This window comes from Microtus pennsylvanicus, chromosome X (assembly GCF_037038515.1).
Source record: "Microtus pennsylvanicus isolate mMicPen1 chromosome X, mMicPen1.hap1, whole genome shotgun sequence".
In the NCBI taxonomy this organism is placed as follows: Eukaryota; Metazoa; Chordata; class Mammalia; order Rodentia; family Cricetidae; genus Microtus; species Microtus pennsylvanicus.
The window spans coordinates 60,334,158-60,359,318 of NC_134601.1; the positions used below are offsets into that span (position 1 = coordinate 60,334,158).

Consider the following 25,161-nt stretch of genomic DNA (forward strand, 5'->3'; position numbering starts at 1 on the left):
CTCTTATTAGGCAGCTAGTCTGTTTCTTAGTTTGGGCTATTATGAATAAAGGTATAGTTATAGACAAGACTTTTTGTAGATAGAGGTTTCCATTTGGGTAAACAACAATGACTAGAATTTCTGAAACAAAGGTTGAATACATGGTTACTTTTAGTGAATGACACCATGCCTCCGACCCCACCCCCCCCCCCACCGCAAAGAGCTTCTACCACTTTTGTCAGCAATATATGGGAGTTTTCACTGATACACATGGCCACCAACCTTTACTTAAATTTTAGAATGACGGCACACATAGTAGTGGCTTATATTTGGCATTTTGTTGCTGCTGACAATTAAGGTCATGATGTTGCGTATCCTTTAACGTGACAATTGACCATTTCTATACAGTAATATTTAATTGACTTCTGTATTTACTCATTCATCTTCACAACTCCCACATAGGATTATTTTGTTCTGATCTCATGTATACTGTTATTGTTTGTATTTTCCAGTAATTTTTAAAATTTTTGAGATTATAATATAATTACATCATTTACCTCTCTCCTTTCTTCTTTCCAAACCCCCTATATACCCCACTTTGTTTTCTTTTAAACTCATCTGGGATTTGAAAGTAGAATTTAGTAATGAAATCCTAAACAACAAAGAGGATTCTAAGAGAGACATAAATGAATCTACATAGAAAGGAGAAAAAGACATGATCTCTTAAGTAAATTAGGAGCATGGGGGTCATGGCAGGGTTAGAAGGGGAGAGGGGAAGAAAGGAGGGAAGTGGAGAAAGATGTATAGCTCAATAAAACAATAAAAAAAACATTGAAGAGGACTCAAGATGAAATGAGGTTGGGACTGAAAAAGGCAATAACCCAGCTAGAAAACTCAATGTTTTACAAATAGAACGAATCAAGCAGAAGACATGAATGTGTGTGTGTGTGTGTGTGTGTGAACTGTTTATTTAAAGCTGTTATCCAATCCAATTAAAAATTTAATTTGTCATTTTATCTTTGAGTTTTTGATATATTTTGTATAAAATTCCTGTGGGAGATGTTTGCATTGTGAATATCATTTGAGCTAGTTTATTATATATTATGAAGTAAAGGTTGAATTTATATTGTATCACATTGTTGGATAATTATTCCAGAAATTTATTGGAGTGTTCTTGGAGTCTTCTGTACTTTTGGACTAAGTAGTATGTGAAATAATAAATAATATAATGTCATTAACCTGGGCCAGCAAAATGGCTCTGCTGGTAAAAGCGCTTGCTGCCAAGCTTCATGATCTACTTTTGATTCTTGGGACCCACATGGTGGAACGGGAGAACCAACTCTGAACACTGTCCATTGACCTCCACATGTGTGCTGTAGCATGCTACCCTTCAAGTAACTAAATAAATGTAACTTTAAATTGTCATTAACTTACATACAACAAGTATTTACATATATTATTTCTACGACTTCCTACTTATTTTTTCTTGTAGTATTTTGATTCAAAAGAGTAGAAGGTGTAGGGGAATTAATTTAAGTGTGTAAGACTCTGCAATTACATAACACAAATATACAGAGAGAGAGACACACACACAAATAGACATAGACAGCGAGATATACACAGAGATAGTAAGACAGAGAGAGAGAGAAAGAGAGAGACAGACACACAGAGAGAAACAAAGAGACAAGTACATGTAGGGGGAGTCAGAGTCTCTGCTGTTGGTCTAAGATTAGTGGGAAAACATCACAATAGCTACTCAACTAGTTGCACAATTAGTTTAGCTCTAAATTGCCTACACTTTCTCCCCCTTGGTTTCCATGTTTTAACTTGCGAACTTTAGTTTGGTGTACCATGTCCAGTGCAGTCAGCTTCTGTCCTAAATTCATCCTGCTAGCCTGTTTTGGTTGCAATGCTGCTTTCCCTAATTTAGTCTTAAGTGCAGACCTTAACTGCACTCTATTCTGCAGCCCCTTCTGGTCTAGATTCTGCAGTTTGCTTCTCAAGACCTGACCTCTAGAGTTTAAATTTTCCAGTGATTTGGTGTTCTCACTTTCCCTTAGGCAGTCTGTATTCTTCTGTGCTCCTTTGCATGTCATCCATCCCGTTTTCTTGTCTCTGCACATGTGCCCCTTCCTCTACAGTCAGGACTCATCGTTCTCTTTCTATTGGGAATCATGGGCTCCAGTCTGCCTCTGTATTTTCTTGTATTGTTCACTATTACTGAATGTGTACCACTTGCCCTCCACACTGGAATATTGGCTGTGTGAGTTTAGAGACTGGATCACCTACTCTCCTATCCCCGTCAATGTTCAGAACAGAAATGCTCTTCTGGCTTGTTTAGTATTCCTCGCCGTGTGTGTGTGTGTGTGTGTGTGTGTGTGTGTGTGTGTGTGTGTGTGTATGTGTGTGTGTGTGTGTGAGATTAGTGTTAATGTTGGCTTGAAATAAAAGGTAACTACTTTGGGGGCTGTCTTTCATTTCAGCTGCTGGTGTTGACATGTCTCTTCTCATGGATTGACAGAGGGCTTCTATGAAAGCCACTGTGGCAATTGCATATTCACCTTCCGGATGCTCTCTTGAGTTTGGCACTGCACTGGAAACCAGTATTCTCTAATTCAAGGCTAGAGGTAAACTAGGAAGACAGAGACGGCTGGCTGAAGAATTCTCTGTCAGACACCAGGAAAAGGCAAGTGCCTAACCTCTCATTTAGTCTTGATTGCCCCAGCCAAGGCAAAAAAAAAAAAATGACTCTTTTTCAAGGAACAGTAGTAACCGCTACACCCAAGCTTTAATAAGTAAAAGGGGAACTTAATGCAAAAAAAAACCTTACAATTATCATTTCTTAAATGCACACAGGAGGAGAAAAGCATGCAAAGAAATGCACTGCTGCCTCCCTGTGCTAACTGCATCTTCTGCGAAAGGCTCTCAGGGGAGCTCTTGAAGGTAGTACACTCTAGCTGGCTCCTAGATCCTCCCTAGAGAGCTCAACAGAGATGGCATTTGACTCCACGGCCTTGGTCCCCCCCCCCACACACACAATTAGTCTCTTAGGTCATGTCTTTCTCTTCTTTTTTCATAAAATTCCATACTGACATCACCAGTGATTTAATCTGATCTTGCATGCGTGTGTGTGTGTGTGTGTGTATGCGCATGTGTATGCTTTCAAAAATTGACCCTTTGGGTTTCACCTATGCTGGCTTTGTTGGCAAGGAATTTTAACTATTGGATGGCATAGTGGGTGTGCCTGGGGGGACCATGAATCACTCATGTTTCACAGCAATTATTAAAACAAACTTCCAATAGGCATTAAAGATGGTTTCTAGATATCCGGGGCTTTGCCATGTGAAGAGAAAATGCTGTAAACACAACGCTTTCAAATGAGAGTAGTAATTAGGATTTTACTGTCACCACTCACTTGGCTTTTTGGATTACCTCACTTAGATTTCCGGTGCTGCCAAAAGCCAGTTGAGAGAATAGCAATCCTTTATGAGCAACTTCAGGTTTTCTAACCCTTTTGCAATCTTCTACTTTAATTTGTTTCCCATTAGTACATGCTCAAGTGTGTCAGAAAATAAAAAGCCATTGTCTAGAGATGAGAGATTGAAAATCATTTTATAACTGATCGTAGGTAGGCCATCTGCCTTCTCTTTGACTCAGTTTCCCCATCTTCTAAAAGAAAAGCTTGAACTGGGTGGGTGTGATGAACCTCTCCTCCACCGACGTTCTGCAGTTTTAATTAAATGTGTTGTTTCGGGAGGCTTTTTGTCCTACCAAAAAAGCCTGTGATACTGACATTACTTTTCTCTGTCTTTCTTTTTCTGAGGGTGGGATCTGAGAATTCGAATTTTCTACAGGCTATATCCCATAATGATGGAAGCATCCCAGGTCACTATCCAAGCTAATATTCTCACATGTAGATATCTAGAGACTCAGACACTGTTTGAAGAGCTCTTGGCCATTTCGCTCCAGGCTCTTATTCAGAGGTGTTTGTATCACTAATGTGTCTTAGCTGTTAGAAAAGTGGAAATGTAATGAGTGGAGGAAAATAAAGCCCTATCCTTTTTCTTTGTCCTGGGTTGTTTTTGTAATTGTTATTCAGGTAAACCACCTGTGTTCTACTGCTTAGACACACAAACACATACGCACAGACTGCTAATAGGGGCTGCTAATAACATTTCTATTTCTAGGACTGTCACAGTTGATTTTTTCATTCACATATCCGTGAGTTCCATCAGGCTCACTAGCTGAAAAACAAGCTCAGTAAGAATTTCCCTAAATATTTCTGAGTGGACTAATTTCCCAAGCCAGCATTGGGTATTGAATATGGTGAAAGCTAATATAGAGATGGATCAAATAGGACAAATACAAACTAAGACCTTTATACCCAGAAATCTGGGATGAGGGAGGTACTGAGTAAGAGTGGGGTGGACCCAAAGGATGGCTTGCATGCCTCTTTTGGTTTCTATCTCAGCTTGCTCAATTTGCAGGCAAATAAGTACTGTGGATCAGCTGCTTTTCATCGACTTTGGTAAGAGTCAAACACTTCCCCTTGAAATGCCCCCCCATACATTTCAGTCTGCTTCTTTTCAGTGTCTTTTTGTGATATCCTATCCACTTCCCCAAATCCTTAGTATTGGGAATTTTAGCTCTTGAAGTTCTTTTGTGATTTGGTCCAGGGTGTTGTCTTTAAATATCATTCTCATAGTCCATTTTCTTGGGCTATAACAACATACCACAGACAAGTACCTTATAAATAATTAAATAACATCAGCCAAGCTCAAATGATCACTGTCTGCTATCCAGGCAATACAGAGACAATCCATGAGACAACACAGAGAAGAAAGGTAATTGGATTTATAGGAATGTGGGATTAGTGACCCACTGTTATGTAACTATTTCCTCAGAACTGAAATAGTCATCCTGGAGGGTGGGAGGAAGTTCACCAAATTCCCACAGCCCAGGCAACTCACAATATTTACCAGGTGAAAGAAGCTAAGAAAGTTATACAATTCAAAGGTCCCATCTCCAAGCTTATATAAACAGTCTCTGTTGGAAAATGATTTCAAGTTGTTCAGGGGCCTTCAAGGATGCAGATTTTAGGAGTCATTATCCATCTTACACTGGGCTTTTTGGTGATGCAGCTGCCTCTGGGTCACTCATGCTCCTGTTGTAATGGTTGTTTTGTCTCTTTAAGAGACAAGCCATGCCCACCCCCTCTCTCATCTGCTGAGGCAGGCAGGTCTTCCTTTTTGCTTGCAGCCTTAGACTCTCTCTCCTTTCTGTCTCCCTCTTAAAGAGGCAGCTTCCGTCTCTCTCTCTCTCTCTCTCTCTCTCTCTCTCTCTCTCTCTCTCTCTCTCTCCCTCTCTGCTCTTCTCCCCTCTCCCCTCCCTTCCATAACCACTAAATCAATATCCAACCTCATTCTGCATGGCGTGCCTGTCCATGTCTCTGTCTCTGGCCCATTGCCACCACCATGTGTCTTCCTGTCCTGGACCAGCCACTGCTCGGGGATCTGCAGCCATCCCTTCCTGGGACTGGCTGCTCTCAGGGCCTGCTGCCTGCCACCACATGGCCCGCTGCCACTGCTTGGGGATCTGCAGTGATTCTGCTGCCTGCTGCCACCAGGGATCCTGCAGCATTTTTAGTTTTTCCATTACATTGATGCCACAAGACTCGGGAGGCTCTCTTGACCTGAATCCCTCTCCCAGAGTCGGGATCCTGAACCAGGCATTTTTTTTTCCCCACAACCATGTATTCCATATGCCTGAGCGTGATTTCTACTCATACCACCAGCTTCAATTGGTGAATTTCCCCCACTCTGCTATGGTTGTGTTTGGACTGACCCAGGGTCAGTCCGTGTACACTAGCACTGCACACTCTGTGTGGTGCATTCTACTGGGGACCCAGGGTCCCTCAGATTCTTCTTTCTCTTTTCCATTTCATTTCATTTCATTTTTTTCTTTTCTTTTCCCTTGCTGTAAAAGGCTGCTTGGAGTGGCCTCTGGCCTCTCTGACTTCTGAGTCACCCTGACCGGATCCAGCCAGGCCATAACACCCCACCCTGGGCCAGGGGATCCCGGCCACCAGTCCTGCGGTGTTTGTTCCAATTTGCACTCCACCTATAGGGGGAGACGTCTCATTATAGGCCTGTGGTGGTGCCGTTTTGCAGGTTTTCACAATTTCAGTTGTGACTAGCAAGCCATCCATGTCTATTCCCCCCTACCCCGAGATGGAAGCCTTTTAGAGGCCCAAAATTCCCAGGCCTTAATGCCCTACTTCTTCAGCTCTAATCTTCACTCCACCGGTGTCCCGCTAGCTCCACTTTTATGGGAGTTTTCTGTTTACTGTCTGTGGGAACTTTCTAACTACTGTCAGTGCACAGGCAAATGGGTCCTGCCATGGTTATTGCTGCCAACAAGTTTGGTCGGATCCACAAGGCGGCTTTTTTCAATTCCAGCCTTTTGCTCCCTGCTGTGGCTTATGGCATGGCATGGCGGCTCAGCCACAGGGCAGATCATACCTCTAAGTCTCTCTTATTAAGCTTAAAATCCCTGCAGCTCAAAAATTGTGGCTTTTCCATACAACGTGTGACTTCACTGCCATCTTAACTGAGTGGCTTTTCCATACCACATGTGACTGCTGCCATTTTGACTGAGGTCATGTGACCTTAACACCATCTTAACTGACGTCAGGTGACTTCACTGCCATCTTAACTGAGTGGCTTTTTTCATGAAACATGTGACCACTGCCATTTTGATGGGGTCAGGTGACTTTGTCGCCATCTTGACTAAGAGCCAGGTCAGGTGACCAAGTTCTGCCATCTTTACTGAGGTGCTCCCTGCCTGGTTCCCCAGTGTTAGCTCTGTTGCATGGGTGACCTTACCACCATCTTGTCTGAAAGCCAGGTCAGATGACCAAGTTCTCCCATCTTTACTGAAGTATACCCTGCCTTGTCCCCACGTTTACTTATTTTTTCCACTAAATTCCTCTTGTTGACTCTGTTGCATATGTGTTTTGTGTAGTGGCATGCCTCTAGTAGGGCCCACCAAGAGCATCCATTTTGCCCAATTCCTGTTCACTTTCTGTTTGTGTGTTCATACATGTAACTTAAATGCACCTATGCTTAATGTTATAATTCTTTATTGCATCTCATTTCAGACTATAAAAACAATAAGTCTCATGTTTTAAACTGGTACTTTTAAGTCTCTTACAAAAATACTTTATATTTAATCTAACCCTCATTTAAAATATATTAAGCTGTTCTCTACTATTGTCAGTTCTGCGTAAACCTTCTATTGCAAGCTGTTTTTTCTTCTTTCTGTCTTTTTATGAGTGTAAATCTTACCTGTTAAGAGCCAGTACAGTCAAGCTCAGACCCAGCCCTCCAGGCAGATTCTGTACAGTAGTTATACCTAATAAACAGCCCTCAACTGCTCAGAGATCTGGGAAATACGACATTTAAATATTTAATCATTAAAAACGTCATAACAAAAAGATACAGGTTGGCTCCTAGCAGCACCACTCTATTTCCTCCAAAGAAGACAGAAGACAAATGGGCACATAACAATGTCCATCTGCAAGTCGCTTCAATTGCCAAGCACTGACCACTGGGTGAAACTACCTTTCATGTAAACTGAAGATCTCCAGATGTGGACAGAATCACTAAAATTGACAGCCTAGATGCTCAGGTCAAGGTAGGATTGTCTTCTTACAAATTTCTTAGCCCACAGGATCTTCTGGAGCCTGGCAGGACCTGTGCTAAACAGCAAAAGTCAAATGTGACCCTCAGCGACCATAGAGGAATCTGAAGAATAGCTCTGGGTGCCAACCAACTAAGTTCTCTGTCATTTTTAAAACAGTAACTCAAGTAAAATTTTATCCTTCTCAAAGATCTCTGATGTAATTTGACAGCTGAGAGGTTTTGTCATTTTAAAAGGACAACCTCACCAAACATATTTAATAAAATACAAGACCTGCAAGTTATAAAGGTGTGAGGACAAATACAAGTTATCAAACTTCTCTCTCATTGTGCCTTCCATAGTCTTAAGAATACTTTTCATAGGCCAGGTGGTGGTGTCCCAGGACAGGCTCCAAAACCACATAGAAACCCTGTCTCGAAAAACTAAAAAAAAAAAAAAGACAAAAAAACAAAGAATACTTTTCATTGTGCAAAAATATTTGTCACAGTCATTCTGACATAAATGTGCTACGGTTTACACAAACCCAAAGAATTCTTGTGAGTTCTAGGGAGCCGAATTCAAAGATCCACCTTAAACAGGTCAGATACACCCCCCTCAATTCCCTGGTCCTAAATGGTGCAGGAGAATTGTCTGTATTCTGTCAATCATGTTATAAATAAATGCTGATTGGCCAGGCGGGAAATATAGGTGGGAAAACAAGAAAAGAAGTAGAAATGATGTAATGAGAACAGGAGAATTCTGGGAAGGAGGAAGTTGATTCCTCCCACTCCTGCCCAGACCAGGAAGCAGCAGGATGTGATCTGCAACCACTGAAAAAGGTACTGAGCCACATGGCTAACATAGATCAGAAAAATGGGATAATCAAGATGTTGGAGTTAGTCAGTGAGAGGCTAGAGCTAATGGGCCAATCAGCTTATAATTTATGGAGACCTATGTGTGATTTTCTTTGGGGCTAAGCAGTTGTGGGGTACCGGGCTGAACAAAAGTCCCAACAAGCAGGCTTCCGTTCATGTTATACCTAAATTTTTTTTCCTTAATTTAACTTCGTCCTCTGGTCTGCTAATACCTTAAACAGGTGTAAGAGTCACTGGATATTTCCATACTACAAATACCAGACAGGAGCAAAGAGACCAACTATGCCAGGATGTAACCAGCACCCTGCCTTCGCAGCTTCCCCCCAAAGACTATGCCCACAAACAAGCCGGAAGAAGTCTTAAGAATCTGCTGCCCAATTCCTTTAACCTGTGGTGCCTAACCTCCTGCCTTGATAAAAAAAAGATGGGAATGTAATTGTTCTTCTGTCTCTTTAAGAGACAAGCCATGCCCACCCCCTCCCCCATCTGCTGAGGCAGGCAGGTCCTCCTTTTTGCTTGCAGCCTTAGTCTCTGTCTCCTTTCTGTCTCCCTCTTAAAGAGGCAGCTTCCGTCTCTCTCTCTCTCTCTCCCTCTCTGCTCTTCTCCCCTTCTCCCCTCCCTTCCATAACCACTAAATAAATATCCAACCTCACTCTGCATGGCATGCCTATCCATGTCTCTGTCTCTCGCCCACTGCCGCCGCCATGTGTCTCCCTGTCCTGGACCAGCCACTGCTCAGGGACCTGCAGCCATCCCTGCCTGGGACTGGCTGCTCTCAGGGCCTGCTGCCTCCACTTGGGAAGCTGCAGTGTTTCTGCTGCTTGCTGCCACTGGTGATCCTGCAGCATTTTAATTTTTCCATCACACTTGTAACTCCACTAGGCACTGGTTTACCAGGCTAGATTTGGGTGGCTAGAGTGCACAGACAGTTGTTGATATCTCCCAGTAAAAGCCACACAGCACTCAATCTAGAGGTTATGTTTCCTAGTATTTGTTTAGTTCAGATAACAGAAGAACAAGAATATATGTTACTATAATATGTATTATATATGTTTATGTTAAATAAAGATTTGGAATAAATAGCGTCAGTATGTCCCAGTGCCTCTGTACTTAGAAAGTGTGTTTAAGCATTATTTCTAAAAGTGTCTGTGTATGTGTCCAAACAAAATTAACAATTAGGAGACAGGGTAAGCAGAAGACCCTCCCCAATGTGAAAGGGCTTTATCAAACCCATGGAGGGTGTGAATGGAATAAAGAGATAGAGGGAGACTTAGCTGTCTCTCCCTGTCTCCTTATGTGGGACACTGTCCTGCTCCTGTCCTCAGACTAGAACTGAAACCACCAATTATCTTGGCTTTGGGGCGTTAAAATTTGGTTTACAACTATACTACCAGCTTTCCTGACATTCTGCTTTCCAATTCCAAATATTGACAGCATTTTTAATCTTCAAAATAATGTGAACCAATTCTATTTTTCCCTCACATCTGTACATTGATAGATCCCTCTATCTATGGAATATTGTTGCTTTCTCAGGAGGATGCTGGCTAATACTTTCTTCGTATTCCTGTACTTGCTATGGAATCCCTTATTTTCCTTAGCATGGCTATCAGTTGCAAGAAGTTTATTTTTTGTGCTTAACAATTCTATTTTTTTCTCAGTTTTGCTGTACTTTATATTGGTAATCACTTTACTCTTGTTTTAAACATTCTCAACTTCTTTCTTTAGGATAAACTGAATTGTGCTTCTGAACCATTTCTCCATTTACTTTTTCCCTAGACTTTCTCTCAAATCTGCCTCTTCCTCTTAAGTCCTATTTCCATTACAGTGGTTCAAGCATTGACTGTCATGTCTGGCAAAAATTATCTTTCTGTTTGACTCCTTGCCTCCCAGCTGCTTTCTCTCTGTGCTACAACTTGGAATTCTAATTAGCTTCCATATTGGCAAGCATATTAGTCCACTTGAGATGATATGACAAAATACCACAGGCTTATAAACACGAGAAATTTGTGTCTTATAGTTTTGAATCTGGGAGGGACTCAAAGATCAACATAATCCTAGTGAATTTGTTGTCTGAAAGCCTAATTTTAGATTCATTAATTCTCATCCCCCACCCATCATGAAACTGTGATGCAGTGAAACATGCAGCTCTCTACAATCCAGGAGAAAACCTTCACTAGAGAATCAAATTAGCCAGCAACTTCATCTTGGACTTTCTAGCCTCCAGAAGTCACACAGTCTAAGTCATCACAGCAGGTCAGACAGATTGACATAAGGTCTTTCCTTATAGATAAACCTCAAGGACAAAGATGTTTATTGCTTTCTGCTATATTCCCAATGCCAAAAATAGCTCTCTACCACACTGTAGGTCCCTGTAATTATTTCTCAAATGAATGCATGCATGAATGAATCAGATATGGTGAGTACCAGGAAGAGAGCACGTGTGTGAGTATGCTACAATGCACAGAGTAGTTGCATTTTATGATACAGATAAGGGGCTCTAGGAGCCCAGTGAAGAGATGGGTAGGGGAGAGGGGAGCTAGGAAAATTTTATTGAATAGTTGCCATGCAGGAAGTGTAGGATTTGGACTTGGGGCTATAGGGCAAAATGAGGAGTTCAGTCAGTTTGAAGTAGGACATGTGGGTAATAGAAGTAGAAACTAAGACTACAGTGAAGCCTGGGAAGCAATAGCGATAGTTCTTGAATGCCATATTCAAGCTTTGTCTGTAGGTGTGGTCTAAAGTACAGTGGGTATGCAGGTTTACAGAACTGGCTGTAAAAACATGAGCCATTAATGATAGCATCGAATTTACATTTTTCCCTCAATTAATGTCTCAGGTAAGAACCCCAAGTTCTCTAGGGACAAGAGGGAGGAGATTTTGAATATAAAAGCAGATGCCCCTTTAGGGAAAGAACTAGGTGACTTCTTGCTGCCAAGGGTGAATATGAAAACTGCAAGGCTAGATTAGAGCATTTGTCACCATGTAATCTATGAAGGGATCCTCTTAGCCACAACAGAGAGTTCTCATAGAACAATCAGGACAAGTCTAGACCTCTCTGTTTAACAACATAGAAAAGACACCAAGTACCTCAGACATGTCTTCGTTGAGAATAGACATCTCTTCATTTAGAACAGTACTGCAAGGGTCGTGGTGTAGGTACCTGGTAAATATGTGTGTGAAATGCCAATATGTCATTTTCTGATGAATAACAAGGCATTGTTTTAATGCTGGTCTTATGAAGATTTGTACAAGTTGATTTGTGTGTATACGCTGCACATAGAACTCACATGCTCAGAAGACTAAACTGTGTAGTCTTCAATGTAGCAAAAGTCCAATGCAACCATATTTCATTTTATGATAGTGTCTAAGCAATATATATTCAGTAGAAACTATATTCGTATTTTGACTTTTGGCCTTTTCATGGCTGGTAACAGGCCAGGTAACAGGATCCTCTCTTGTGATGCCAGGCAGTGGTTGCTATAGATCCTAGTCAACAATGCTATCATGAGAGTCAACGACAACCAATCTCTGTGGTGAGATGTATGGCTTAGTTGGGGGGTCAGTGGGTAAAGGGGATCACATGCATTTTACTTACTGGTATTTTTAGTTCATGATGAGCTTAGCAGGATACAAGCTCTTACTATAACCTGAGGAGCATTTTTTTTTTAGTTTATTTTGTGTGTCTGACACGTGCTTGTAGGGGAAGGGATGTGTGTGCACCATAGTCCACACAGGGAGGTCAAATCATAACCTGATGTATCAGTCCTCATCATCCACCTTGTTTGAGACAAAGTTTCTTTGGTTTTGGCCTCTGTGTATACCAGGCTAGCAGGTCTATGAGCTTCGTGGAATTCTCCTGTGTCCACCTCCCATCTCATAGTAATACTGGATTACAGACATACTATCATATCTGGCTTTAAATGGGTTCTGGAGATTCAAACTCAGGTTCTTATGCTTGCGTGACAAGTCCTTTACCCACTGAACCATATTGAACAGTTTTTTCCACTGGATTGAACAATACAGTTTTTTCCTTCCCAGGTAAATGGCTCTGTTTCAGAGGAGGCAGAAAACGTTTCATGAATATATTAAAAACTACACACATCCTTGATCTTTTGATCTCTCTTCAAGGCCAAGTCCATGTCAGAGCCATCTCTCCATTCCTCACTGGTTGCCAGAATGCTTTGGACAGAATAAGCTCTTGAATAACATGTGAGTTGAAATGCTGAATTCCATGTCTGAGGCCCAGCCATATGAACTGCGCTGTGTGGATTCAAATTTAGGTTTTAAACGAGAGGATAAAAAAAATGTCTCGTGCTTTGTTTCTTTCCTTTTTTTTTTTTTTTTTTAGAAAAAAACAAACCTGTATTTAGAATGTGTTGCCTTATTATGATTCCAAGCCCACACTGGGCAGATGTCTTTAGGGACTTCTCTCGGGCAGCTCCCACATCCCTTATCTGTCCTAGCACTGATGGTTTGCAGACTAACATCTTGTGAATAGCATTTGGCTCATTTTCCCCTAAACGCAGGGCTTTCGACTTGCTCATACTGGAGCTCATCTGTCACTTTTCACACAAACACAAGCTTGAGGGAGCCTCCTGCCAGTTACGCACTGACTAAGAATTTCCCACTGTGTACAGAAACAGCATCTCATTCAGTTATAAACCTTATTGTTGAGGTTATTTTACCCAATAAACATTTATTTAGTTTGTTATGCAATAGGATTTTTTTCTAAGTAATTGATACATATTGACATGTTTGATGTAGGTGTTTTCCTTGGCATTCTAATGTATTTTATTTCATGCCTTTATGATCACTCTGATGGGGGATCCATGGTACCATAAGTACTTTTAAGACCCCCTATTTTGCATTCTTTCTTTTAGCCACTTAAGGCTGAGGCTGGAGCTGAGGTAGGATAGAGAGTTGGGACAGTTTTCAATCCTAAGTTCTCATCCCCACTTGGCTGTGCAACCCATGTTAAAGTCTCCAGCTCTAAGAGAATGGTTTTCCTCAGCTGCCTTAACAGTGAGAGAGCTAACTGCCTGATGTCTTACAGAACACTGTGAAGATCAAATGGCATAATATCTATGCATCTATTGCTTTAACCCTTTAAAGCATCATATATGGCTTTTATTGAGGAATTCTAGTGAATTAAGATTTCAGAAGTCTAGTGCTAAAGAGGACTATTAATTTTAGGGCATTACAATGCTCCAATATACTCAGTACGAACACAGTTGGGTAGAATGCTCTTTAATGGGTTATACATGTCATTTTCCACTTAAGATCTAATAGCATCTCTATAAGGCTGTCCAGCCTAGAGGGCTCATACCTGCGTATAATCAATTTCTTTCCTTTCCTTCCATTGCTCCAATAATTAATTGCTCCAGTGTGCCTTTGCGATGTTCCTTACAGATAAAAATAATGCTTAGGCAAGCTGAGATCTTCAAAACTGACTGTTAAACTAGAAGACTGCAATGACATTATAGATCTTGAGGTTTAGAAGATGGTAAGGCCACTCAGCATTACCTACCTTTGATGGAGCACTGACTAGCACTGAAATCCCCTGCAATTTTCTGAGCTAAGTGGGAATATGAGTGGCACCGTCCAATGGGCTTGATGGGGACCCAGAAAAAATCAAATGGGGAAAATGAGGAAGCCAGCAGAGTACCAGCATTTGTTTCTCTCCGTTGCCTGACTGCAGGTACCATGCGCCCAGGTGTGTCGTGTCTGCGCTGCCACACCTCTCCTATCAATGTACCATCTATTTATACCCTGCTTCAAAATCACTAAATAATGCTAGCTTTTAATCGTACCACTATTATTTTGGGGATTAAAAATGATATGCAAGTGCTTATTTACTAGGTATTTTCTGAAAACCGGAAATGCATCAGAACAATAGATACGGCAGTGAATAGGACCCATACCGATCATTGTCTTCCCATGGAACTTGCATTCTTTTGGTTGAACGGAGGTGCAGAAAATTCAGGTTTCAGTCATAATTCGTTGTTACCACTTTGCACCATTCACGGTCAACACTTATTCCACTGAAATTATGTGGCTTCTGGTAAACCACTTAAGGCATCATACTTAAAAGCGATCTGTCTATTATCATCATCTCCTCTTCTTTTCCTTGTAGTACTGGTGGGTTTGAACTGAGGGCTTTTGCAAATGCAAGACAAGTCTTTTATCACAGAGCTATATCCACAGCCTTTTTTTTTTTTTTTTGAGTCAGGAACTCATTAAACTGCCCAGGCTGGCTTTGAACTTGCTACGTAGGCTAGGAAAGACCTTGAACTCATGACCATCCTGCTCAACTTCCCTGCTTCACCAGGCACGGCTCCTTTCTGTCATCCTGATGTAAGGGTCATTCATGCTCCTTTGCTTTCCAACAGTGCATGGCAAAATGTGTGGGACATGTACTTGTTTGGAATATGTTCAAGCAAGTGAATTTCCTTTGTTATGGTCAGGTGACATGACATGGCCTGCCCTATTATTTGAATCAAGAACATAAAATTAAAAAAAATATATATAGGGGAAGGTATGAAATTTGATAGAATCACAACTGTATTTATTACTCCATTGAGAACTCACTGTGGACCATGCACTTGCTGGGAGACTGGTAGATGCTAAATCTTTACTATTATCCAGTGAGGTAAGTACTAATTCTTATTATTTTGTCTATAGAAAGATGAAGCACAGCCCAGGTAGTTGGTAGTGCATGCCTGAATCCCAGCACATGGGAGGCAGAGGTAGGAAGATCTCTGTGTGTTCGAGGCCAACTTTGTACAATGTGAGTTTCAAGACAGCCAGAGTTGTTACACAGAGAAACCCTGTCTCAAAAAAACAGAGAGGGAGGGAATAAAGGAGGGAAGGGAGGTAGGTAGGGAGAGAGAGAGATGACGCTCCCATTGTGTTCACATTTTTCCTAAAGAAATGTGGGCAGTCACCCTAATACACAAACCACACAAAGACTCAACAAAAAAAGAAAATAATAGATCAATTTCCCTCATAAGCATAGATGAAAAAATACTCAATACAATACTTTCAAACTGAATCCAAGATCCCAACAAAAAGATCATCTACCATGATCAGTGGGCTTCACCCCAGAGATGCAGGGATTATTTACCATACAAAAATCTGTCAATATAATATAGCATATAAACAGACTGAAAGAAAAAGAAAACATGGTCATCTCATTACATGCTGAAAAAGTCTTTGACAATCCAATACCTCTTCATGATAAAAGAAAGTCTTGGAGATATCAGGGATACAAGGAATATACCTAAATACAATAAAGGCAATATAGTGCAAGCCAACAGCCAACATCAAATTAAATAGAGAGAAACTCAAAGGGATTCCACTAAAATCAGGAACAAGATAAGGCTGTCCACTGTCTCCATATCTATTCAATATAGCTCTGGAAGCTCTAGCTAGAGCAATAAGACAACTAAATGAGATCAAGGGGATACAAATTGGAAAGGAAGAAGCCAAAGTATCATTATTTGCAGATAATATGATAGTATAGATAAGCAAACTCAAAAATTCTACCAGGGAACTCCTACATCTGATAAACACCTTCAGTAAATTGGCTAGATATAAGATTAACTCAAAAAAATCACTAGCCCTCCTATATATAAATGATAAGCAGGCTGAGAAAGAAATCAAGGAAAGAATACACTTCACAATAGCCAAAAATAATGCAAAATATCTTGGTGTAACTCTAACCAAACAACTGAGAGACATGTATGACAAGAACTTCAAATCATTAAAGAAAGAAATTGAGGAAAATATCAGAAGATGGAAAGATTTCCCATACTCATGGATCAGTAGGATTAACATAGTAAAAATGGCCATCTTTCCAAAAGCAGTCTATAGATTCAATGCAATCCCCATTAAAATCCCAACACAATTATTTATATTGAAAAAAATATTCAACTTCATATGGAAAAACAAAAAACCCAGTATAGCCAAAACAGTCCCGTACAGTAAAAGAACTTCTGGAGGTATCACCACCACTAATCTCAAGCTGTATTACAAGAGCTATAGTAATAAAAAAAAAGAGCTATAGTAATAAAAACCACATGGTATTGGCATAAAAACAGACATACTGATTAATGGAATTGAAGTCCCAAACATATGCTGGCATATAGAAGAATGCAAACTGATCCATATATGTCACCCTGCACAAAACTCACGTTCAAGTGGATCAAAGACCTCAACATAAATCCAGTTACACTGAAGCTGATAGAAGCAAAATTAGGAAACAGCCTTGAATACATTGGAACAGGAGACGACTTCCTGAATATAACACCAATAGCACAGACACTAAGATTGACAATAAATAAATGGGCCCTTAGGAAACTGAGACGCTTCTGTAAGGTAATGGACATTGCCAATAAGAGAAATTGGCAGCCTACAGAATGGGAAAGGATCTTCACCATCCCCACATCTGACAGAGGACTGATCTCCAAAAAATATAAAGAACTTAAGAAACTAGACATCAAAACACAAAATAAAAAAAAATTGGTACAGATCTAAATGGAATTCTCAACAGAAGAATCTCAAATGGCCAAAAAGACTTAAGGAATTGCTCAATGTCCTTATCCATCAGGGAAATACAAATCAAAATGACTCAGAGATTCAACCTTATATTTGTCAGAATGGCTAAGATCAAAACCACAAGTGACAGCTCATGCTGGAGAGGATGTGGAATAAGAGGAACACTTCTCTGCTGCTGGTGGGAATAAAAACTCATATAGCCACCTTGGAAATCAATATGGCAGTTTCTCAGAAAACAGGGAATCAATCCACCGCAAGACCCAACTATACCAATCTTGGACATATATCCAAAGAATGCTCCATGCTACCACAAGGATATTTGCTCAAGCATGTTCATAGCAGTTTTACTCATAATACTCAGAACCTGGAAACAACCTAAATGTCCCTCAACTGAAGAATAAATGAAAAAAATGTGGTACATCACACAATGGAGTATTACTCAGCTGCTAAAAACAATGGTATCATGAAATTTGAAGGCAAATGGATGGAATTAAAAAAAAATCATCTTGAGTAAGGTAACCCAGACACAGAAAGACAAACATGGCATGTACTCACTCATAAGTGGTTCTTAGCTCTGAAATAAAGGATAACCATGCTACAGTCCATAGACCAAGAGACTAGGTTGTAACATGAGGGGGCTGGCTTATTGGGGTTTCTGTTCTGCCTGGTACCACACAGCCAGCAAGCCCCAAAGAAAATCACACAGAGATCTCTATAAGTTATAAAGCTGATTGGCCCATTAGATCAGGCTACTTATTAGCTCTTGTAGCTTACATTAACCCATTATTCTGATCTATGTTAGCCATGTGGCTCAGTACCTATTTTAGTGAGGCAGATCACATTCTGCTGCTTTGGTGGTCTGGGCAGGAGTGAGAGGAATCAACTTCCTCCTTCCCAGAATTCTCCAATTCTGACTGCATCATTTCTACTTCCTGTCTGGTTTTCCCGCCTATACTTCCTGCCTGGCCAATCAGCATTTATTTAAAACATGATTGACAGATTACAGACAATTCTCCCGCACCAATAGGTAACAAGGAGGGTTCAAGGGGGATGCTTGGATTTCCCTGGGAAGGGGAAATGAAAGAGATTCCATGAGGGTACTGCAGGTGGGTGGGGATGGGATCATGTGTGATCAGGTTGGGGGGGCATGAAGGGGGAGAGCACTAAAAGAGACTACTGGAAGGGGGAGTCTTTTGGGGTCAGGTAAAAACCTGGCTCAATGGGAATCTCCTAGGAATCTCCAAGGATGACCTCAGCTAAGACTCCTAGCAGTGAGGGATATATAGACTGAACTGATCATCTCTTGTGGTCAGGCAATACTTCCAGTGGAGGGATTGAGACACCAACCCAGCAGCATAAACGTTGACATAAAGACTGTCCTGCCCATGGGATATGCTGGGGGTAAGGGTGGCTTAGAGACAGAGAGAGTGGCCAGCCAACAACTAGTCTAGCTTAAAACTCATGCTAGGAGAGTTAAGCCCACTTCTGACACTACCTGGAGCACCAGGACTCAGAAGCTGGATGGCCCAGATACCTAGGATGGAACCAAACACTCCTGGAGGGAATATGTCAATATAAAGATGCCTAGTGATATTCTGCTATACTCATAGATGGGTGCCTAGCCTGATAGCAATCATAGAGGTTTCATCCAGCAACTGATGGAAACAGATGCAGAAAATCACAATCAATCCTTAGGCCAAACTCAGGGAATGCTTTAGAAGAGAGGGAGGAAGGATTGTAGGAACCAGGGGGTCAAGGACATCAGCCTTAATACAAGGGGAGGTGCTTAATCTTACTATAATTGATATGCCATGTCTTGTTGATATCAATGGGAGGCCTGCCATTTTCTGAGTAGGAAAGGAGGAGGCATGGATGGGGGTGTGTGGAAGGGAGGCAGGGGAGGACACAGGAGGAGAGGAGCAAGTGGAAACTGTGGTCAGTAAGTAAAATAAATAAATAATAATAGTAAAAAAGAGATGTGGGTAGGAGGTGGTTTTGTGCAAAGCAAGTTCATAAGAGAGGGTCAGCTACAATCTCTTCAAATAATGCAGTTCACTGTGAACTACATCCAAATCGTACATTTGGGGGCCAAGAATTTTTCAAACTCTATTTAACTTGTACACAGATGTATCTATTTTTTTTGAACAATAACGTTTTCCATTTGTATCGACACAAACAACTTGGTAATATTAAAAAATCTGAACTAGAGATGTCACAGGACAAAGGAGGGAGATGAAACATCCATTTGAAAATCTAAAAGAAATCTCATGTTCATTATTACTCAGAAATACTGTTTCTCATGAAAGAATAAGACATCAATATTCCAAAATATTTGAGGAACAACACAATCATAAATGGCACTGAGACATTTTAAAGAAAATAGCTTCATTAATAAATTTCTATAATGAACAGAAAGGATTGTAGTGGTGGTGGTAGTGTGTGCTGCATTTTGATTATGAAAGTGTACTTTATTCGCTAGTTTCTTGATTAAAGACCGAGTCTCAGGTAGCCCAGGGTGGCCTAAACTTGGCATATAGCTGAAGAATATAAGGCATATAGCCTTGAATATGGGGCTCTCTTGTGTTGGGGGCCAATTTGTTGGAGGGGCTGTTCATTGGTTCCTGACCACACAGCTAGCTTAGACCTGAAATAATCACACAGAAACTGTATTAATTAAATCACTCTTGCACCCTCCCAAGTGCTGGGATTACAGCTTGCACCACCATGCTCAATTGTACTCTACATTATAACAGCTGTATAGTACTATAGCTGTCAGAACTTTGCAGAAAAGATAACTCATGGGATGGACTAAAATAAAGACAGAAACCACCCGAGATTTCCAGGAACTGGCTTAAGTAAATGTGAGGGCTGAGATTTGTAGAGCTATCAACAGGCAAGAACTTCTGACAAGAGCTCATGTTGCAGTTTTAACTCCAAGGGAGGGTGGCCTGGAAGTAGATGGCCTTCCTTGGGTACCTCTTAGCCAACACTTGAGGTTGTGAATGAATTCAGTGAGGAGATTTTGGTGAGAAAGCTACACTACTTAAAGATTATTGGTTTACCATCACAACAAGTATGTAGAAGCATGCTAGGAATTATGCCTGGACCAAGCTAGAATGTGTAACTGAAACAGTTTGGATGGGCATAATGATGCATGCCTGGAATTTCAGGTGTCGGAAGGCTGAAGTGGAAGGACAGCAAATTCTAGGCCAGACTGAGTTACAAAGTGAGACCCCTGACTCAATAAAAAAGAGAAACAAGGGGAAAAGGAGATTAAATGAAGATAAGCACATATCGGAAGCTGTTGCCTTGAAATTTAATTTTATTTAACTTATTAAAGAAACAAGTGGCGAGTGGAAACTTTCTCTTGATTTTACAGACATGGTCAAAAAGAAGGTACTTCAGGAACCCCTGAGGCGGACGAATCAAAGCTTTCTTGAGCAGCAGCCTGGATGACAGAGAAGCTCCAGTGAGGAAGCTAATATAAAAATAACTCTAGCTTCCTGCTGGGGCCACAGTGGGGTGCTTGTGGGGCAAGCCAACTTTCAGCATGAATGGGCTGCTGTGGAATGCTATTTCTAGTCATCAAGCAAGTTTGGCATCTTCTTCCAACATCCTGGTAACTCAAAGGGAACCTGAGAGGATCTAAAGAATCCCATAGGAAGCAAATCATTCAAAACATAACACAAAGCTGAGGTATAAAAGGGAATATTTGTATTTTAAAAAAACATCTTTGAACGCCACCCACATCTCATTTGCAAGGTATTTTCAGGAAATACTTCCATTGCCTGTGCTTACTCTTGCTTTTTTTTTTTTTTTTACCTTCAACTGAACTCCAGGGAGGATGCTTGTGGAATTAGAAGTATCACCATCACCACAAAAAGAAGAAAGGCCATCTCTACCTTAGGATAATAGCCTCAATTATGCTCTTTTCTTTTTCCATCAAGCAGGACTTCCTGAATGGTCCACTTAAACTTGGCAAGGCCATTGCAATGGAGAGATGGGCACAGCTGAGCCAGAGGTATTCCTGTCAGTCAGCATTCTGAGTGGAGCTGACGTACGTGCAGGAAGCCTCACACACCCCACTTGTTACTTATTCATTAGTTCACTATGCTCAATATTCACGTCAGATCTTCACAAACAGTTAGCATGAAGTAAACAGCATTTACAGCAGCACACAGTTTGCAAGTCAACACACTAACAGCAGGAAGAAAGGGACCAACAGACTTGAAGAAGGCCAGAGGGGAAGGACTAGTAAAATAAATCCCCTCTGCCCATATATGTGCACGTGTGCCCATACCCGACTGCACTTTAATTCATAGAAAACTAAACATGCCCTCTTTTAAAAGCAGGTTATTTACAAGTAGCTGCAAAACGCAAAAACACAATAGCAGTCACACTGGAGATTTTCCACAAATCCACCTTGAGTTCTTGTTTGAAAATTCTGAAATAGACCTTTTATCTATTAGAGAAAATAACTTTGGAACGTTTGTCAACTTTTGGTTCATAATATTTTTACAAAAAGCCACAGTTCATGCTTTTTTTGTTTTAAAGGTGAACTGGTGAAGCACCCTGTAGAAGACACGAATGGATTCTTCATTCACTGTTTACTGTGGATTGGAAAGACAATGGCAGTTGCAGAGAGTTCTAACACTCTTCTTATACCTTTTTACAAGTAGTAAGTAACACGTGAAGAGAAGTCTGGAAACACAAGCCACACACAACTCACCAGGTAACAGTGCTGGAAAGTACAAGGTCTACAACAGTAGTAACGGACACTGAAAACATTCCAAATACTTTTTAGCCTCAGGAATTTTTCAATACTACTTATAGGAAAAGACAACCAATTGCCAGAACTAGGAGGAAGTTACAGCACTTGAGGTTTGAGGCAATTTCTTTTTCGGACCTGTAGCTTGAGGTGCTGTTCTAGAATCCTTACTTTAACTTGAAAGATACTCAGGAATGAACCGACAAATTGAAAGCAATGTCCACATGACAACCACTGAGAATACAAAATCACATCCTAAACTTGTTCAGCACAAATTTATTTTCAGGATCCTAAACTGCTAGGCAAAGAGATTCAGGTCAGCTTCAAGCCCTCAAAGCCACAGAATTTCCACCTCTTCTCTAGGCTGGCTCCAACTCCGGTCATTTCCTGTCTGAAGGTATGCCCGAGTCTAGTCATGAGACATTCCACGTCACTGGTGCAGATCTGTGGGACAGAGAGGACACCCTCAAATCAGAACCAGCTTTGCATCCCTGGTCATCTGCTGATGTGTGTGTGTGTGCTGAGGGCGGTGGCAGGGGAATCTACCTGACCTTGTGCATTTGTGTGTTGTTAGAGTGGTTTTGGACACCAGTGTTCATCTGCCCGGACCACCACATATGGTCCATGGAACTGCTTTTGACAAGAGCTGATGGCAGTTGTATGGAGAAGTTTGGGCATGTAGCCAACGGAATGAGGGCAGCCCAGTGCTGTGGATGCACGTCTAGGCCCACTGAAGCGACAAAGTCTTTTTGGAGGGGACAGAGGCAGAAATGCCTGTCAGTGGAGTAGAATCTTCCACATACGCATCATCCCACAAAGGAAGAGTAATAGGAGTGAAGAATGCTCTCTCTTGCTACTCTGACACATCATTTCTTTCTTTTCCCCAATGCACGCTCTCTCTCGCTGGGAGGTCTTGACATTATTCTGGCAGAAAGCTGTCAGGGCATAGTCGGGCCCAAGCTAGGAGTGAAGCTGTGGCCGTCTCCCAGCAATGCTTCTGCTTAAGTAGATCCACTTAAGTGAAAGAAGCACATTGAAGGGCCGCAGAGTAGAACTCCCGTTTCAAAACATGTGACTAGATAATGGATCTAGCTATATACATATAGATACAGTATAGCTATGGGAAAGGGTCTGAAATTACAGGATAAACCACTAACAGTGGTTATCCCTGAATTGAAACTATAGAAAATGTTACTTTTTCTTCATTGTGTTTTTATATTGCTTGCATTAAAAAACAATGTATATTATTTTTAAACATTAAAAACCTGAGATAAGTTTTATTGACATATAGCTCAATATCCTGCTGCTGTAACTGATCACACATGCCCGATACTGCTGTTTCAGCATCCTTTTAACTGCCAATCGGGTATATGGATACCAACTAGAATTACTTCCTTGAGGGAAACAAGGAGGTAATGCAGTCTAGAACTAACACAAAGGTCATAGAGGAAAGTGTATCACTGAAGTTAGAATATGCTTAGAGCAATTAGGTTCCCAAATGGTCAGTGCCTTTGCTAAGAGGACAAAGGTTTCTCTGATTTAACATTTTAGACAACATAATGTTAGGAACCTACACTGAATGGCACTTCCTAGGAGGCCCAGTTTGGTGACAGTCTACAGGGAAGCTTAATTAAATGCTACTTTTGAAAAAAAAATTATATTGTGAGCTTATTTGTTCCAAGGAAGAGTTGAGAGTCTACCCCTGCTGCTATGAAGTCCCCTTGACTTTCTAGGGAATTAACATTTGCCCTCACTTCACATGATCCCTGAGGTCCTCCGTTGTGGATAACACGCAGATAAATGGCCTACAGATCAGTTATGAGCAGCTACCCAATCGGCATTCCAGAAGCCCTCAGCATATTGTTCCATCAGTTTTGAACTTTTCTCAACTGTTTCAGATCAGATAATGGCAGTAGTGATGGTGGGAGGGGTAGCTGGAGTAAGATTTACAATTTTACAAATCAAAATTTGCTGATGGCTAGAGGTCCAGAACAATTGTCCAATGGCTAAGAGAGAAAGTAGTGGTTAATTTGCTGGCTATTCGGTAGCATGCATGGAAATAAAGAACAGCCAGAAATTCTAAAATATATGTTAGGAGTAGGCTAGCCAGTTAATTCTAGTTGCATGGGATTTCCTTGGTCTTGGCACCAAAAGTTTCAAGACTCAGGAAATGTCTCAGATTTAGCAAAGTAGAACAGAAAGCCACTATTTCTAAGAGGGATGTCAGACAATGAATCACAATAAGACAAAGAAAGGGGAACTTGCTTAGAGTGTAATATGGATTGCTAACGCTTGAATGGAGTAAGGTTACCTACACAGAAAGAACTCTTCATCCTTCTGTCTCCATTTGAGTCCCCCACATACCTTACTATCAAGACGGTGCAAGTAGGAACAGATGTATTCAATGCTTGCTCCAAATGGGTGAACATGAAGGAATGTGGAGATGATCCCTGTAGAGACAAAGCCCAGAGGTTACATTACAGCATGAAATTCCTTGAGATTCCACAGTGAATGAATGCATACAGACAAACTGTACATATGCACACTATCCATACACTGGAGAGTATTTTATGTTTGCATATATTTTATTTATTTAATCTTTATAACAACCCTGTGGCATAGGTACTGCCAACTCCCACTTCACAGATGTCAGCACCAAGACAAAGTTTCAGCATACAGCTGACAAGCGGTAGAGCAGGCATGGGAACTCCGTGGTTCTTACCACTCATTGCCTTTCACTGTGCTGTGTCACACAGTGAAGCTGGCATGTGAGGCCACTCCCAGCACTTGTCATCACTGAGAACAATTTGAATTCTAAAATTTAGATGACTTTAGATGATGATGGGTGTGTTAGCAGTCATTGAATACGACTTCATGCTCTTAGGAATTAAGACTGTCTCGTGGGAAACACATATCACGTACTTTGCTCTATTAATCTAGCTCCTCTCACAGAAGAATCTGCTGATTGCATGGGGCCTTATTTTGTGAGTTGCTCTATCAAGAAAGGCACCCATTTTCTTCACACTGACATGAGTGGTCACTGCCATTGTGTGCTGAGGGTCCCAGATGTGTTCCTCTAACAGAGTTCTCCCAGCAGCCTCCAGCTCTCAGAAATGCCTGGGGGATTTCAATTCAGCCTGATTCTGGGGTGAGAGGCAGCTGCAACCAGTGTCTTCATTCTCATGGATGTCACGTTAATTGTTCTAACACTTAACTGGCAACAACTGAAAAAATTGTTCAAAAATTGTATAGATGCAGCTTTAAATGCTTGTGAATTCACTTCCTTTTATCAGATCTTCTAGA

General features: G+C 41.1%; 1 protein-coding gene across 7 annotated transcripts in view; it reads right to left on the reverse strand.

Annotated features, from left to right (window-relative positions):
• Positions 1-20,394: 20,394 nt before the first annotated feature.
• Enox2 (ecto-NOX disulfide-thiol exchanger 2) overlaps positions 20,395-25,161 on the reverse strand; it is a 279,678-nt gene continuing 274,911 nt past the window's right edge. For all 7 annotated transcript variants that reach the window (XM_075957589.1, XM_075957587.1, XM_075957588.1 and 4 more), the window contains 2 exons: positions 24,223-24,308; positions 20,395-22,302 (listed from right to left, as the gene is read on the reverse strand). In XM_075957589.1, the coding sequence (XP_075813704.1) occupies positions 22,171-22,302; positions 24,223-24,308 (218 nt within the window). In that variant the 3' untranslated portion in view covers positions 20,395-22,170. The remainder of the gene's footprint in view (positions 22,303-24,222; positions 24,309-25,161) is intronic.